General features: G+C 45.7%; 1 protein-coding gene across 3 annotated transcripts in view; it reads left to right on the top strand.

Moving 5' to 3' along the window:
- The window catches only part of LOC146832689 (uncharacterized), a 408,998-nt gene that overhangs the window by 326,145 nt on the left and 65,402 nt on the right, over nucleotides 1-17,451 (top strand). For all 3 annotated transcript variants that reach the window (XM_085605966.1, XM_085605965.1, XM_085605967.1), the window contains 2 exons: nucleotides 5,557-6,003; nucleotides 15,773-15,837. In XM_085605966.1, the coding sequence (XP_085462092.1) occupies nucleotides 5,557-6,003; nucleotides 15,773-15,837 (512 nt within the window). The remainder of the gene's footprint in view (nucleotides 1-5,556; nucleotides 6,004-15,772; nucleotides 15,838-17,451) is intronic.

Here is a 17,451-nt window from a genome sequence, read left to right as displayed (position 1 = left end):
CCCTCCCAGAAGCTCCTTTTCATCGAAGCGGTTCTGGACTCGGCGCAGTTTCGGGTCTATCCTCGAACAGCGGGTTCGGGATATTCAGGCTCTGATTCCGATCATTCAGCCTTTATCCCGAGTTTCGATCAGGTTGGAGCTGCTGCTGCTGGGTCTGATGGCCTCCTGCATTCTGCTGGTACATCACGCCAGGTGGCGGATGCGGGTTCTGCAGTGGAACCTGAAATTCCAGTGGACTCAACATCGGGGCAACCTGTCCGACCACGTCCTGATCTCGGAGGGCACTGTAAGGCAGTTGCAGTGGTGGCTCACGGACCGCGATTGGGTCAGTGGCAGATCCCTCTCCCTACCCCAACCGGAGCACGTAGTGGTGACGGATGCGTCCCTCCTGGGGTCGGGGAGCCACATGGGAGAGGCGGAGATCAGAGGCCTCTGGTCTCCGGCGGAGTTCCGGCTGCATATCAACCTATTGGAGCTGGGGGCGATCCGGCTTGCACTGAAGGCATTCCTTCCCTCTGTTCGGGGAAGTGTAGTGCAGGTGTTCACGGACAACACCACCGCCATGTGGTATTGCAACAAACAGGGCGGGGTGGGGTCGTTGACCCTTTGTCAGGAGGCTCTGCGCCTCTGAACATGGCTGGAACATCAGGGCATCACCCTGGTGGTTCAACACCTGGTGGGCTCTCTGAACGCCAGGGCGGACGAACTCAGCCGCCGGTGCATGATGGATCACGAATGGTGTCTGAACTCGGATGTGGCGCAAGGCCTCTTTCGGCAGTGGGGAGAGCCTTGGTTAGATCTATTCGCCACCAAAGAGAACGCGCAATGTCATCAGTTCTGTGCGTTGGAATTTCCAAGGCGGCACTCGCTCGGAGACGCTTATCGTCGCGAGTGGAGTTGCGGTCTGTTGTACGCCTTTCCGCCTATACCACTTCTTCCCAGAGTGCTGAAGAAGATCAGGCGCGACCGGGCCCAAGTCATCCTTGTGGCTCCGGATTGGGCACGAAGATACTGGTATTCCGAGCTACTCAGTCTATCAATCGATCCCCCGATTCGACTGCCTCTTCAGGAGGACCTTCTGTCGCAGCAGCAGGGGACGGTCCTCCACCCGAACCTGTCCAGCCTCCACCTCCATGCGTGGAGATTGAGCGGCGACAGTTGATGCCATTTGACTTGCCTCCTGAAGTCTGTGATGTCATTCTGGCAGCCAGGCGTCCCTCCACTAAAACGGTTTCCGCCTGCAGGTAGAACAAATGTGTGGCATGGTGCAAAGGCTGTGGATCCCCTTTCTGCCCCTCTTTCAGAAGTTCTCCTCTTTCTTCTTTCCCTGGCCCAGCAGTGCTCTGCTCTGGGCACCCTCAAGGGATATCTTTCAGCTGTTTCTGCTTTCTTACGGCTTCCTGATCAGCCTTTTCTTTTCAAGTCCCCTGCTGTTGCTCGATTCTTTAAAGGCATTACTCATATGTTTCCTCCTGTCCCTTTCATAATGCCTCAGTGGGATTTGAACCTGGTGTTAACCTATCTGATGTGCGCTCCTTTTGAGACACTTCATAATTGTCCTATGCGTCGTCTGACTCTTCTGCTTTCCTGGTTGCCATCACCTCTGCCAGACGGGTGAGTGAGCTCCAGGCTCTTTCTTCTATTTGTTTTATTTTATTATTTATTTATTTTATTTGAAAGGTTTTATTTAGCGCTAGCTACACCCGAGGGTATCGGAGCACTTTACAATGACAAGGCGAAAAAAACTTGGACACAACAATAGCAATAGTTAAAGCAATTAAACACAATGATATAAAAAATAAAGGAAAAATTAATATTACATATTTGACAGATTGCGTAAATTGTAAACAGGAAACAAAATAAGCCTCCTTTCCTCTCAGTCCATCTGGACAAGGTTGTTCTCAGGACTCTTCCTTCCTTTCTCCCCAAGGTGGTAACTGCCTTTCACATCGGCCAGTCTGTTACATTGCCCATCTTCTTTCCGCCTCCGCATCCATCGAAAGAGGAAGAGAGGCTCCACCGTCTGGACCCAAAACGAGCGCTGTCCTATCTGGACCGCACGTAACAGTTCCGGGTGGACGACCAACTCTTTGTTGGCTACGTGGGCGCTAAGAAGGGGCGGGTAGTGCATATGCGAACCACCTCTTGGTGGGTCGTTTTGTGCATTAAGGCCTGTTATTCCTTGGCTAAGAAGGAACTCCTTGCACCTGGTCCGACCATCATCTGATTTCATTTCTCCTTCCTATCCTTCCCCCAGCTATACCCCCCCGACCCAAAAACACCTGGGTCCGATCATGGGGCCGGGTCAATCTTGAGAATCTCTCCTCTCTCCCGCCTCTTCAGGGCCTCACCACCGTCTCCCAGGCTGACGCTATAGACCAGTGGCTCTCCCGCAGCTGCGACTCCGTTGCCCCGCTCAAGCGCATCACCTCTAAACGCGACAAAGACGCCAACCGGTGGTTTAACCAAGAGCTTAAAGCCACCAAACTTATAGTTCGCCGCGCAGAGCGGGCTTGGAGGAGAAACTACTGCCCCACCTTGAAACTGGAATATATCAATATCCTTAACCAGTACAAAAAAAGCATCCTGGAGGCCAAAACAGCTTATTTCTCCTCCAAAATCCTAGCAGCGGAGAACCAGTCTAAGGAGATCTTCTCCATCGTTCACAACCTGGCATTCTCGGACAGAACTACGCTTAATCCTGCCCCGTCAAATGATCTCTGTCTTTCTCTTAATAATTATTTCATCCAGAAAATTATCACCATTAAGGCCAACATCCCCCCACCTCCCCCTTCTTTTGTGGATCCCCAATGTCCCCCTCCCAAAGGCAAACTAATCACCTTTCCCCCCATCACCCGGGAAAACTTGACTACATTGGTGCCTCTGATCAAATCTGGCTCCCCTCTTGATCCCTGTCCTGCCCATATCCTCCGCCACATCTTTGTTTCCTGTCCAGATCCCCCCCTTCACCTCCTCAATTGCTCCCTCGCGCAAGGCATAGTTCCTAGCCCATTGAAGTCTGCGGTAATTGTGCCCATCTTGAAAAAACCTGGGGCAGATCCTTCTGTCCCTGCCAATTTCCGCCCCATCTCCCTCCTGCCATTTCTAACTAAGGTGCTTGAGCGCCACGTCACCTACGCTCTGAGCTCCTTTGTGGAGAAACATGGAGCCCTTGCCCCCCGCCAAGCTGGTTTCCGCCCCGCACACTCCACGGAGTCCGTGGTCATGTCGGTCCTCGACACCCTCAGGGAGGGTATGGACACCAACCATCACCAGGCCCTTGTGCTCCTCGACCTCTCAGCCGCCTTTGATACGGTGGACCACAACATCCTTCTTTCCCGTGTCAGGGCGGCGGGGATCGAGGGGTCTGCCTTGGTCTGGTTGTCCTCCTTCCTGAGCGACCGCACCCAGGCGGTTCGCCTGGGTGACTTTACAGCGGACTTCCGGAAAGTCCAGTGCGGGGTTCCTCAAGGTTCATCTCTCTCCCCTCTTTTGTTTAATCTATATATCGCCCCTCTTATCTTCTCTCTCCAACAGATGGAGGTCGCCGTATTTAACTATGCGGATGACCTCCAGCTGGTCTTTGATCTCTCCTCTCCTTTTGCTGCCCTCAACTTTCAAACTGTCATGCTTTACATCAGGGACTGGATGGGCCACAATCACCTCAAACTTAACCCAGACAAAACCGAGTTGGTTTTGACGGGCGGCTCATCCAGCCCCTGGTCCCCCCTTTGCTGGCCTCCCTCTCTCGGTTCTCCTCCTGTCCCCTCCTCCTCTGTTAAAACACTAGGCATCAAGCTCAATTCCCAACTCACCCTCCACTCCCAGGTTAGCTCTGTGGTATCTTCCTCTTTCCTTTCACTGCGTACTATCCGCAAGGTGTCCCGCTTCTTTACTTTTTCCGCTCTCAAACTTATTATTCTGGCCATGGTGGTGTCCCGCCTGGACTACGGGAACGCTCTGTATGCCGGTATTCCTGCATACAGTTTGCGCCGCCTACAACAGATCCAAAACCAGGCGGCCCGCCTAGCCTTCAACCTTTCCAAATTCCATCACTCCACCCCACTCCTGAAATCTCTCCACTGGCTCCCAGTTCGGGCTAGAATTCAATTCAAACTCGCATCCATCACTTTCCTGGCCCGATTGGACCTGGCACCTGCCTTCATCTCCTCTGAGATTGTTCCCTATGTCCCCTCTAGGGACCTACGTTCTTCTTCTCAGTCCCTCCTCATCATCCCTCGCTTCCGGAGAAAGAAGTGGGGCGGCTCCAAATTTGCCATTCTAGCACCAATCCTTTGGAATTCCCTTCCCCTTCATCTCCGTGCCATCACCCTCTATCCCCAATTCCGTAAAAGTCTTAAAACCTACCTATTCACTAAATCGTATGAATAAATGCCCATCCCTCTCTCCCTGCTCTTAACCCTCAGTCCCCTCTAGCTACAGCGCCAAGAAACCGCCGGTATACGTGCGCTTTATAAGTGCTTTTAAACTCAAACTCAAACTCAAACTCAAACTCCTGTGGGGCTGAGGGCCCATTCCACTCGGGCCACAGCGGCTACTACTGCTCTGGGACGGGGAGTCCCTCTGCAGGACATTTGTCAGGCAGCTACGTGGGCCTCGCTGCACACGTTTGCTAAGCATTACTATCTGGACAGCCAAGTCCGGAGAGACGGCTTATTTGGCCGTTCCGTTCTCCAGGACTTCCTAGTATGATCTTGGTTCGCAGATCCACCACCGGGGTTGGTATTGCTGGGGTATCTATTCTAAGGTAAGGAATCTAACCAACGTGTTTCTTTCAGATGAACAAGTTCCTTCCCTTCGGTAACGATATATCTGTAAGAAACATTAGTTAGATTCCTTACCACCCCACCCATCCTCCCCGTTCTGCGAACTGATATGTAGGGTTAAGGTCATCCCTTTCAGGGCCCTAGATTTACGGCACCAGTGTTGGTTTCTTGCATGGCTCTGCGTTCCTGGCGCGGAAAGCTATGCACAAGAACTGACGTCAGCGCGCGAGGGCGGCGTCGAAGTACTCCGTCATCCCGGCGAACACGACGCCGGACGCGGAGCCGCAGACGACGCCTAGCGAAGCGCAAGGGTATTGCCGACAAATCTTTCCGGTTCCAGCCATACGCCTGGGGATATTCTAAGGTAAGGAATCTAACTAATGTTTCTTACAGATATATCGTTACCGAATGTAAGTAACTTGTTCTTCATGCCTTTTTGCATCAATTTCTAAAACAAATTGATTGTTGGTTTTGTTTGCAAACTATAAACTAATTTTGATGCCCAAGTCCTTTTTCGCCTAAGAAGGTGTCTGATGTATTTGCCAAGTTCTTTAGAGTGAATTGAGTCCTTTTAGGTGCTTTTTATAACTGTCTCAAAATGAAGTTGCAGTGCTCCATATCATTTTGTGTGCTTGCAAGAGAAGTAGGGAGCAACACGGTTAAATATCAGAATTGTAACTGTCAAATCCTTTTTGGTGAAGCCGAACACTGTTTTCCATTTTTAATCTGCAAATGTACGTGTCGCATCCATATCATGTTTTTTTCAAAGCCAGCTCAAAAGACATCCACGTGGGACTAAAGCTGTTTCACGTACAGAAGATGCAGAAGGGACAGAGAGGCAGAAGAGCCCTGCAAGTGATGTTGAACACACCTCTAAAGACTGTAAACCACAAAGAGACATCGCAAGTGCCTCTAAAAAGAGCAGATCTGACAAAAGGGTTCAGCACGCCTCGGAAAACAATCAACCAGACTGCGATGTTCCACAGGTTGCAAAGAACATTGAACCAGCGAGAGAGCGTGCCTCTAGAAAGAAAGAACATGATAAAAATATTGAAGATGAAGCCAACCCGATTGAAACCATGCCCATGCAACCAGCAGCTGTCTCTGAGGCCAAAGGCAGCAAGCAGTCCTCTGGAGTTCCAGTGGCAGGGGATAACTGTGAGGACAAGATTTGCAGGTCTGGGCTTTCTGCTGAAAAGGAACAAGAGATAGATAGGTGAGTGTTTTTTTTGATGGAAGTTACAATCTTTACATTTCTGAAATCTTGGTTAGGAGCAGCAAATGTTATGTTCCTATTTACTTTTCTTTGTTATGGGACAGAGTAATTCCAGTTTGCATTAGTTGACATGTCAAACTGTGGATGCAATATTTTGGAGCACATGCAAACCGATCTATATTTCCCAGCTCTTCTGCCTCATTTAGATTGTCTTTTTTATTTTTTACAATATGTGTTTTAACTTTATTTCTCTAGTGTCTTTCACGAGCATGTCAAACGATTAGTCTTTGCTGACAAGTAAACTGTGGTGTTTTGGGTGATGTATTCTTTGGCAGCTTGGTGTATGTCAGCTTGGTGTATGTCTGAACCAGATAATGTTTTTTTTCTTCTTTTTCTTTACACACACTTCTATTTCCTTCTGAAATGCAAAGGAGCCTAGCACTGATTTGTTAGCTAAGAATGATATATATATTTTTTAGAAAGGGAATGGTCATTCAATCTTGCCTTTTTACCTTCCAACATTCCTCTCAGTTCAAACCTTGCCTATGGAGGACCCCCTGCAGGTGAAGGGATGCTGTAAACGTATCTTAAAAAGTGACAGACTGCCCCTTAAGAGAGTGTTCTGGTAGGTTAGTGGTAAGCTAACCTAGTAGGGCTCACTGCACTGACGGTGACATACTACCAAACCCGTCCACTAAATGGAACTTGTTCTGCTGCCAGCCTCCCCAACAGATAGTGCTTGTGCACTGCAGATGACAGTCTACTGATAGATGGAATTCATTCGCTCCATGACCATCGTACCTCAAACCGAACTTTCACTTAGAGAAAATTTTTTTAAAAAGTTTTTAAAAAGGTGGATTTTCACTTGCTCAGCAGATTTTCACGTGATTAAATATGTTCGGGGGAAAATGGAATTCCCTGAAGTTCGCTACGAGTATGCCTGGAAACCTCCAACTGTTGCATTTCCAGTGCTACTTCTATTGACCCTTTCGAATTCCTGCAAGTCGTACACTTTGAGCAATGCCCTGCCGGTGCACTTTTGTGACTTGCTTTACAAATGAGTCCGGTATCTCCTTTACACTGACAATAATGCTGCTGCTTTAGAGAAATTGTATTTAAATGAGTCTTTAAAATGCACTATGGTGTAAAAAGCATGTCTCTGACGACCGTGTTTTTTCCAGTTTGGAAGTTTTGGCTGCATTTTATTTTGAAGACCAATTGCACAACAGTTTAGTGAAACCGTTGGCAACCTTTCTCAGTTTATTTTTTTCTTCTCAATTTTTTGCCTGTTTTGGGCACATTCTTTGCTTACAAAATAAAAATCGCCAACCTTGCTTGCATTCCTCTGTCTGTATTTGCATATAATAACGGAGCATTCTGGTATCATTGTTACAGCAACACATTTCTAAATTTTGCAGCTGTGTACACATTTTTGTATTGCAACCCCTGTCATTATTCCAAGGCACTAACTGTACTTCTCAAAGTGCTCAAAGGCTTTACTTTAATGAACCATATATAACATGAATTTGCAGCGTTTGATATGTTTACAATCCTTTCGAATCAAGAATACTGGTTTTGCAATTTTTTTTTAAAGAACAGGCCTAATCTAAAGACTCTTAAGGTGTGGTCCCACAGGGATTAGTACATTCCTGTTACTGTTCAATCTGTATATGATCCCTCTTCCAACCCTGATTCACTAATTTGGGTTTCTACATTTTACGTACACAGATTGCACACAAATTCTGCTTAAAATTGAAGGTGGTCTTAATTCAAGCGTCTGCACTAGTGCACGGTATGGCTTTTTACAGCAAGTTTATTAATGGGTGTTAAAATTAAATGGGGCTGAACCTTTCATTCAGGGCATCTTAAAGTGTGGGACCTTCCCTTTGGCCACCTATCCTAGGTGACAATCCTATGTTGGCCCTTCAAAGATTCTGGGAGTAAAACTTGATTCAGTCTTTATCAGTTGCTCTCTTGAAACATGTGGAAATACTCCAATTTCACAGTACTAGTGGACCTCAGTATTCATGTGGACTCTCTCACAGATACACTTGGTCAACTCCTTATAGAAAAAAATTCATTTTGGGATTTGCAGCAGTTTGTTACCCAGCTCACTCGCATATCGTGCCACATCTTGGATACCATTTCCGCTAACTGCCAAGTCTGGGTGGCCCACATTAAACCCTTGGTCTGGTCTAACCATTCCCTTAACTACGTCAATTGGTTCGTGGCTCATTGCCCCCGTGGACGCAGGAAGTGTTCCTCTTTACCTCGTTGAAACTGCGACACAGTTTTCCCCTCAGAATTCAGCCTCGCCTTGGGCAAACATTCTCCTCGCATGAGCAGGGACATTGATGTTTGTCTGATTGGTCAATGCTCACTTATATGGTCAGCTGATTGCATTGCACCCATCACACCCAGACACCCACCTCCCTAGTAAAATAACAGTCAGCTCCTTAGTTCAATGAGGGGTTCAAGAAGCTCCAAAAGCATTGTAAGAAACTAGAACAAAACTAGAGGCGTCAGTAACTCCCAAAGGATAAATCAATCTATAAAAAGGCTTTAAATACATACCACCTTGCAGTTAAGAAAGCCTTATCTGACTTTTTCACAGCTCTGATCCATACTTCGCACAATAAACCTGGTAAGGTTTTTTAACTTGTTAAGAAATGTACTCTACCTCATGCCCTACTACAGCCTCCAACACCCTCTCTCAAGCTCTGCCCCTAACTTTCGAATTTCTTCAACACTAAAATCAAATCTGTTGTTGACTTCCTACTAGTGGCACTATGACACTCCAGGGGGCTGTACCTTCCCCCATGTTGCCATGCGCTACAGGAATTTGCTCTGTTTTGCTTGAGGAATCTGCTCACGCACTCCGAGCATGATGACCCTCGCCCTCCTCATATTCTTGTTTCCAACAGTGAGTCAATAACCCCCCCCCCATTAAATCAGGTATTAAATCTGTCAATTAAGTCAGCCATAGTCCCCAGCGGCTGGGAGCAGGTCAAGCTCATTCCTTTCTTTAGAAAAAAAAAAAAAAACATTGGTAGACAAATCTAAGCTTTCTAACTTTTGACCAATCTCACTGCTGCCAGCCTCCACCAAGATACTAAAGAAGCTCATGAATAAATAAGTTTCCGCCTACTTAGAACAGAATAAGTTACTTTTCCCTTCTCAGTTGGGCTTTCTGCTGGGCATCAGTACTGAGCCGACTCTGCTGGAGGTGGCAGATACGATTCAGCTAGCGGTGGACAAGTAGAAGCAGGTGGCCCTGATTCTCCTAAATTTATCCACGCCTTTTGACACGGTCTCACATGCTACAGGTTTCTGCAGCTCTGCTCTGACCTGGTTCCGATCTTTTTTGAGATGGATCCCAATCTGTCTGGATGGCTCCATCTGCCTCGGAACCGGATCCCTTGGGCTTTGGGCTTTCACAGGGTTCTTCACTGATCCCCACATTAGTCAATATATATATATATGATCCCAGAATCATTTGGAGTCCAAATTGTATCTTATGCCTATGATACACAATTGCTCCACACCCTGGATAAAAATGCCCTCAATGCACCAAGCAATTTTAAGGCATGCATGTCCAGTGTGTTCCAGTGGATGCACAATAGCTGCCTTCAGTGTAATACCAGCAAAACAGAAATCCTGCTCTTTGGGATCACACCGCCCAGCTGGGACAATGTCCTCTGGCCAAATGATGTCCCACCGCCTCCTGCCCCTACCACCCTGGCTTGCAATCTGGGGGCGAAATTTGATAGTGCTGCATCTTTTGCCCCCAGGTGACTGGGATAGTAGGTTCCTGTTTTGGACTTTTAAATCTGCTAAAAAAGTTCCTCTACCTTCTCTCCCTAAAGCAGCAAAAAAATTTGATCCAGGCCCTGATCACCTCTAGATTGGATTACGCAAACTCACTATATTGGAGTCTGCTGGCCCATCTCTTGAAGAGACTACGACTGGTCCAGAAATGACACTGCTAGGCTTCTGCTGCAACTCTCCAGGAGAGGCCATATACAACCTTATCTGAAAGAACTACACTGGCTGCCTATCAAGGACCATATAAGGTTCAAAGGACTGGTCCTGGACGCACCGAGCCTTCTACCGCACAGGCCCTTCAGTATATGTCCAACAGATTTATTTCCTATCTACCTTCCAGGTTATATCGGTACTCTAACTCTTGTGGTGATTCCTCAGTTCAGAAGGAAAAAGTGAGGTGGCAGCTCTTACTTCTACCTGGATGCAAAAGGGATGGAAAGCACTCTCGCAAAAGCTCCGTGCCACAGAGGACATGCAGGCCTTTCAGTGTTGTCTCAAAGCCTGGCTCTTTGGGTCTGCTTTCTAGATTCACATGTTAGTAAGGGAATCGGATTTAGTGCCAACGCCGGGACACTCGCTGAGTAACTGTTGCCCTCTACGAAGCTCCCTAATTATAATCAGACCATTCTCATATAATTTACATTTTTGGATACTAAGGGGCATCATTCTCTTTTCTCACAAAATTCAAAACTCGTGTGTTTTTGAAGCTGTAAGGCTGATATATTACAATGCAAAGTATCTTGATTTACCAGGCAAAGCAGTGAATAAACTGTAATTAGTTCAGAACTTGGCTGCCAGAGGTGCTTTGAAGCTTATATATGAAACCATCTGCAGTAGGGTATTTTCTATAGACGCCACAATTACTGGAATGCCCTCCCATTTCACATACATAATATCTCCTCGCTTTTGTTGTTTATGGAAGGAACATTTAAATACATGGCTCTTTTCCCTGCTGTATAATGTCAGTGGTTTAAGAGTTCCTTTCTGTCTCTGTTTCAGCCCAAATACTTAATCAGAGCCATGATACCTTTTGGCGTATGCCACTTTAATGAAATGCCACAAATAAATAAATGTAAATATTCTGCATTACCAAGAGGAGACAAGCTGTAAAGTCAATATACACAAAATGAAAAAGAAATAGATGAATTAGAAGACATGGTTTTCACTAGTTTAATTTGTTGTATTTTAGTCATGAATGTGGTGAAAATATTTATTTGTACGAAATATGTTGCCTTTCCTCCAACATTTAGGGTATGCAAACCTTGTGGGACCAACGGGTCAGCCGGCAGTAGATTTCAATTGATGTCTACTTTTCCAAAATGCACGGTGTTGCTAGGTCGCAGGGTCTGCCAAGCTGGCAGGTCACTTGTTGAATTTTAAACAGAAATGCATGCTTACAGATACACTTGACTTAACTGTAGGTCTGTCCTTCCTCTTCCCTTTATCACTTGTAAACTCAAATGAAATAGTGTTCTCTGGGGTACTTTGTAAACGTAGTTTGGTATAACCAATACTCCCCATTTTATACACTTTTTGGAAACTTATGGTATTATTAGGATTTGCTTTGCGAAGGGCTTCCCTAGCAGAATAAAAACAGGGGCCCAATTCACAAAAGTAATCTGAGACAAAATCCTAACTTTACGACTTTCGGTATTCACAAAAGGCATTTAGGAGTAGTAAAGTTAGGATTTTGTCTTGCATTTTGGTCTTAAGACAAAATCCTAACAAGTTTAACTTAAGTTACTTGTTAGTGGGAGTGTTAAAAACTACATAATGTTCTCCCGTGTTGTCAGATTTATGCAAAAACAAAAAGAGTAGTACCATTTTTACCATGTACTTGGGAGAGTAAAAAACAACACCTAGCTAACATTTGATCCTAGGTTTTGTTCTGTATGCAAATGGCAAAATACTTTTCAACCAAAAATCATTATACAGTTGCAAGGCATTATAGATTGACACAGAAACATACAGTTCCCGGCACGATATGCCTACCATTCAAACAGCCATTGCTTTCCACAGAGTCCAAATTTTACTTGGGTGGAGACTTCAACCTCCCAATGGATGGGAACCTAGACAGGATCTTAGATCATAAATGTATAGGCAGTAACTCTCACAGATGAAACTATGCTGCAGCAACAATATTCTAGTAGACCTCTTGCAACTATACAACCCCACAGGATCCAACTATACCTTCTGCTCAGAACCACACCCCTCTTTTTTGAGGATAGACCATATTCTAGTGAGCAAATCCCTACTCCAGCTCGCCCACACTTCAAAAACGGAACCGATAATGGTCTCCGACCTTGCATGCGTGACCATTCAACTGCCCTTCAATGGTCCCCCCCCCCCCCCCCCCCCCCCCCCCCAGACATTGGCGATAAAAGACAAACTACTAGATGATCTCCACAGCAGAACAGAAAATGCAAAGACCATTGAAAACATCCTCTGAGAAAACCCCCCCTAGCAACACATCCCCCACCATAAGAGAGTCGCCCTCAAATTGACCCTGAGAGGCATGTTAATCCAGCTCATCTCCGCCAAAAACCAACATATATCTAACCATCTTAAGACACTGGAGACGGAGATCTGTTCACTAAACTCACAGCTTAGGCACACCAAATGCTCAGCGGTGCAAAACAAACTCCGATCTTCAAAACACAAATACAACCAAATCCTTAGGCGGACAGCGCTTAAATGGATCGATGTAGTGAATGCTTGGAGACACTGCAAAAGCAACAGAGCAGGGAAAACCTTGTCCAACTACCTAAAATATACTAAAAACAAAATTCTCAGAGCTGCAATATAGATACAACAATGTTGTGATCACATTATCAACCCAAGGTATCCTTGACATCTTCATATCTTTCTACGCCAACCTCTACAACTCCAATACCCCCACTTCCCCTTCGGCAGTTAATGATTATCTGGAATCCTGCCACGTCCTTAAGATATCACATCTTTGAAAATGAAATCAGGGCTTCAATACAGATCCTTAAAAGCAGGAAAGCCCCAGGCCTAGGTAGCTACTGAGCCAAATTGTATAAGACTTTTATCTGCAAGGTCTGTGGTCCCCTTCACATGGTTTTCCACTGATACGCCTTCTCTGGGTGCATTACTGGCTCTGCTATTGAAGCCACAATTGTGGTAAAGCCAAGAAAAGGGAAGGATCCGCTAAACGTAAAAACCTACAGGCCGATTTCACTTCTAAACATGGATTGTAAAATCTTTGCTATGCCCACAGACTGGAATCGGTTATTCAGAACCTGATAGCAAACTCACAAATGGGTGTTCTCAAAGGGAGGCTAACCGCTGACATCAGAACATTTTACTGTGTCCTAGAGAAGGCCAAACTATCCCACTCTCTAACTGTGGCCCTAGCACTAGACACAGAGAAGGCTTTTGACAAAGTCTCCTGGTCTTTCCTACAAGCCATCCTCCAGAAATACAATCTTGAAGATGACCTTATCCACATGATTATAGCCCTTTACTTCAATCAGAAAGTAAGAGTCTGAGTCAGTGGGCACTAATCCCATCCCTTCAGCCTTTGCCATGGTACTTGCCAGGGCGGCCCCCTATAAACCCTACTCTTTTTACTAGCCATCGAACCCTTAATCTTTGCATTCAGAGATAAGCCAGGTATTTTTGGCATCCATTTCCGCTCCGGCAGGCAAGCGGTGGCAGCTTACGCAGACGAGGTGCTTTTGTTCACCAAAGATGCCTCACATTCGATCCCAATTATCTTGCAAGAAATAGAGAGATACTCATTAGTGGCAGAATACTTCATAAACAAAGATGAAACCAAAGTTTCCCCCTTAACGTCCTATGTACATCGTCTGTAATTGGCGACCTTGGTCTTCAATAGCAGCCAAAAGCTATCAAGTACCTAAGTGTTTGGTTTGGCTCGGATCTGAAACACTCTGTTGACATCAATGAGCAGAAAACTCTCACCAAAATTAAAGGCCTGCTTAACACTTGGTCCCTGAAGTTCATCACTTGATGGGGGACATGTGGACACTATCAAGATAATGGTTGTCCCACTGATTAATTTGACTTCAAGTATGCTCTCGGTCACCCTCTTCCCCTCCTTCTTTAAATCAAAAGATAACGACATTTCTGACTTTCTGTGAAAGATCAGAAACTGAGAATCTCCATGTAAATTCTGAAGAAGAACAAATTCCGTGGCGGTCTAAACCGTCTGGATTAACCTCGTTGTCAAAAGGCATTTCTGATTTCATAGGGCGCATGGTGGCTTTCTCCCACTTGGCTTGCCGTAAAATCTAATTTAACCTACCTGTACCTTGCGCCTCCTTCCTCACAATACACACTCTGTCAAAACTTCCCTTGGAACACTCCAGACGTATCGTAATGAATACTGTTGCCTCTCTCCTACTTTTAGATGAGCCATTAGATCATCGCACATATGGTTCCACCATAGCCTCCCTATGGCATAACTGTGCAGTCGAGCTAGAGGGCAAAACAGTCTACTGTGAAACGTGGGCTAGGAAAGATATTAACCCCATTCCACTCCTCTTTGCAGCGAATTTTCGATCTCCCACACATAGACTTCTATAGATTCCTGAGATTAAAAGGTGCATTGAGAAGGTTGAAGCCTCCACATCACCCAGACCTACTGGAACTTCTGGGAAAATTTAGGAGAGAGGGCCACACCGCTTCACATGTATACAAACTCCTGGACACACCCAACACCCTTACACTGCGACTCTTTACCCGTAAATAGAGACAGCACATACATTAAACACATCAAGCGGATTTCACATACAAAAGGTGGGTTAATATTTGGAAGTCAACCTTTTTGGTGAAAATCACACCAGCTTGTGCACAGTCAAGGTTCTGGTCAATTCACAATACTTACTGGACACCCTCCAGACTACATAAACTGGGGCTAAGAGATTTGGACTTCTGCTGGAGATGATAGGAAGGCACAGGTGACCTACAACACATGTTCCCTACCTGCAAAATGTCTCGCCTGCTGTGGTCGAGATTACTATCACTGATGCAGAAATTCTCAGGTCAGCAATAGAAATCGACATCTTAAAGACAGCACTGGGCATCCAGGCAAACCCCATTCCTTCGAAATTAGTGGAAATACTGCATTACTAGTGGATCTCATCTCATTGGGGACTAATACTATACTGGCAGATTGGAAAGCAACATCTCCAAGCTCCTTTGACAAATGGTGGAACCTACTATACTCGATCCGGGGATGACAATATACTACATTCTAAAATACACACCTCAGCCGGATCCAGACGTCTTTGGGATCTCCTCGACAAATATCTACAAGAAAACAAACCACCCTGAACTTGCCTCAAGCTCTAACCCTACTCATGATTTATAAAATTCTCTTTCCCCTCTATTTGGGGCACGCACCTGAATGACGCCCCTGGGATAAAGCGTGAGCCCTTCCCAGTGTAGCCTCCTTTCCATGCCGTCCTCCCCTTGTCTGTCTCACTCTCTCCCCCTCTCTCTTTCAATCTCGCTTTCCCTACATTCCCATCTGTCTCCGTATGAGCCACTCATTATGCCATGTTACACTCCAGTCGAACCAGGCTGCATAGTATACCAACACAGCACCTTTCACTTCATCCTGAATGCAGATCTTGTTGTATCTTTTAGGTCTCCCACCATGCTTGTTTAAGACTCCTAATCAACCCTGTTTGTCCCTTCAGATATATTGTAACAGTTGTGTATGTGTATGGTATACCGTTGTTACTTTCTTTTGCCTTTTTTATATGAGAATAAAAACTAATTGAACAAAAGAAAGAAGTGACGCACGGTGATTACCGAGTCATAAATTGATGGGACACCTCACCTAGCTTTAGAGAGAATGCATATTTCAGGCAATAGAAGCAAACTATTCTCTTATGTGGGCGAGGGGGCCAACAGTTAAGAGCGCTGACGTTTTCTTTTTTAACATCTGCAGTGAAGAAGACATTTACCGAGATGAAGAGGAAATTGAGAAGGAAGGCGGCAAAAAAGGCCCAGAAGGTGGAGTAAACCTGCTATTTACTTTGGCTTTACATCTTTAAGTAATGGTTTTTTTACAAAAAGGGATCATTTGTCTGTATATTGACCTTGCTATACAATTGCTTGTTGTTTGTAGTCATTTTGATGTCTCGTCTGCAGGCAGTGCATGTGCGCTATCGCTTGGCGCCAATCTTTTGTATCTAAAAAAACCACAACATTTTTGCTGCCTTCTAATTAGGCAGCGAGTACGAGGTGTCACTTCATTGTCTGTGTGTAGCGCTTGTGCCAAGTATACATTGATTTAAGTTTATAAGCGTCCGTCTGAGGCGATGGAGGTACTATTTATTTTTTTGCATTTTTAAATAGCACAGCCTCAACAGACTGGAAGCTATTTTGATGTTTTACTTGAGTACCAGTTACATTACCCAATTCACACAAAAAAATGTAGGCAGGGGCGATACAGTGATTATCTCAGAATCACAGAATGTTGAGGCGTAGGCGAGACTCAAACCTGGTATCCCAGTTACGAAGTCTGCATCCCTGACTGTAGCTCCACAGCTTTCTTCTCCCTCCCACCCACTCCTCCAGTGCAGTGGCGGCTGGTGACATTTGAAAGTGGTGCGGCCTAAAACAATTGCCGTACTACACTGCGGCGAGCGTAGCTACCGAGCCTGACCAGCTACGCTGGGTTCGGAGGGGTTCTCCCCCGAAAACTTTTTGAAAAAAGAGTAGGCAAATGGTGCATTTTCAAGCACTTTGAGAGTGCAATCCCACTATTCGGACTCCTGCCTCATATTCTCCACACATCCAACTCGGAAGCTGTATGTAACAACCCAAGATGGCCACCACCTATTGCGTGGGTGATTTTATGGGTAGTGTTTCTTAGAGAATCTACACCGTCCTTTACTCAACACTGCGCAGATAACAGCAACCTACCATACACCGACACAAACCTCCAGCCTCTAGTATTCGGCAGCACCTAATTTGTGCCGGTGGTTGAAGGTGCTGGCCAAGGGCAGTCGTTTCTGGGGACCAAGAGTTAATTCTTTCATCATCATACATTGACCCTGGGAAAGAAAAACTAATGGAGAAAGGGACTTAATGAGGGGGAGAAAGACAATGAAACGGCAATATAGAGAGAAAGCAGGCCACGCGAGTGAGAAAAAGGCACAGAAAGTGGAGGTGGAAGAAGGGGGCATCAGGTGGAATCGGGTCTAGGCAGCCCTGGGACTAAGAAATCACAGCATACGTATCACCCGTTACCACAAATGGCATTTCTGCAGGGGAATGACCACGCCTACTGTCCTTGAGCAAGCTATTCAGTAAAGCCACTAGTGTCACTCATAAAACAGTCACAGGTCACTGAAGTTCACAAATTCACCTAATGCAGCAATGTTAATATAAAGGTTCACGCTACTGAGACTGTCGCACATGTTCACAAATTGAATCAGCCATTGGAAACCTTGGCACTGTGTGGGTGGGCAGTCCTGCATACCGGTAGCGTTGTCATGCCATACTGGAGATAATTCTTGCAGAATATCAAGAGAACATAACATATCAATGGCCATGCCAAAATACACATTTTAGAGCAATGCCATACTGGAGATAATTCTTGCAGAATATCAAGAGAACATA

This window comes from Triturus cristatus, chromosome 5_1 (genome assembly GCF_964204655.1).
Source record: "Triturus cristatus chromosome 5_1, aTriCri1.1, whole genome shotgun sequence".
Taxonomy (NCBI): Eukaryota; Metazoa; Chordata; class Amphibia; order Caudata; family Salamandridae; genus Triturus; species Triturus cristatus.
Note: the sequence above shows the minus strand (reverse complement) of the source record. Positions and strands in the feature narration are given on the sequence as shown.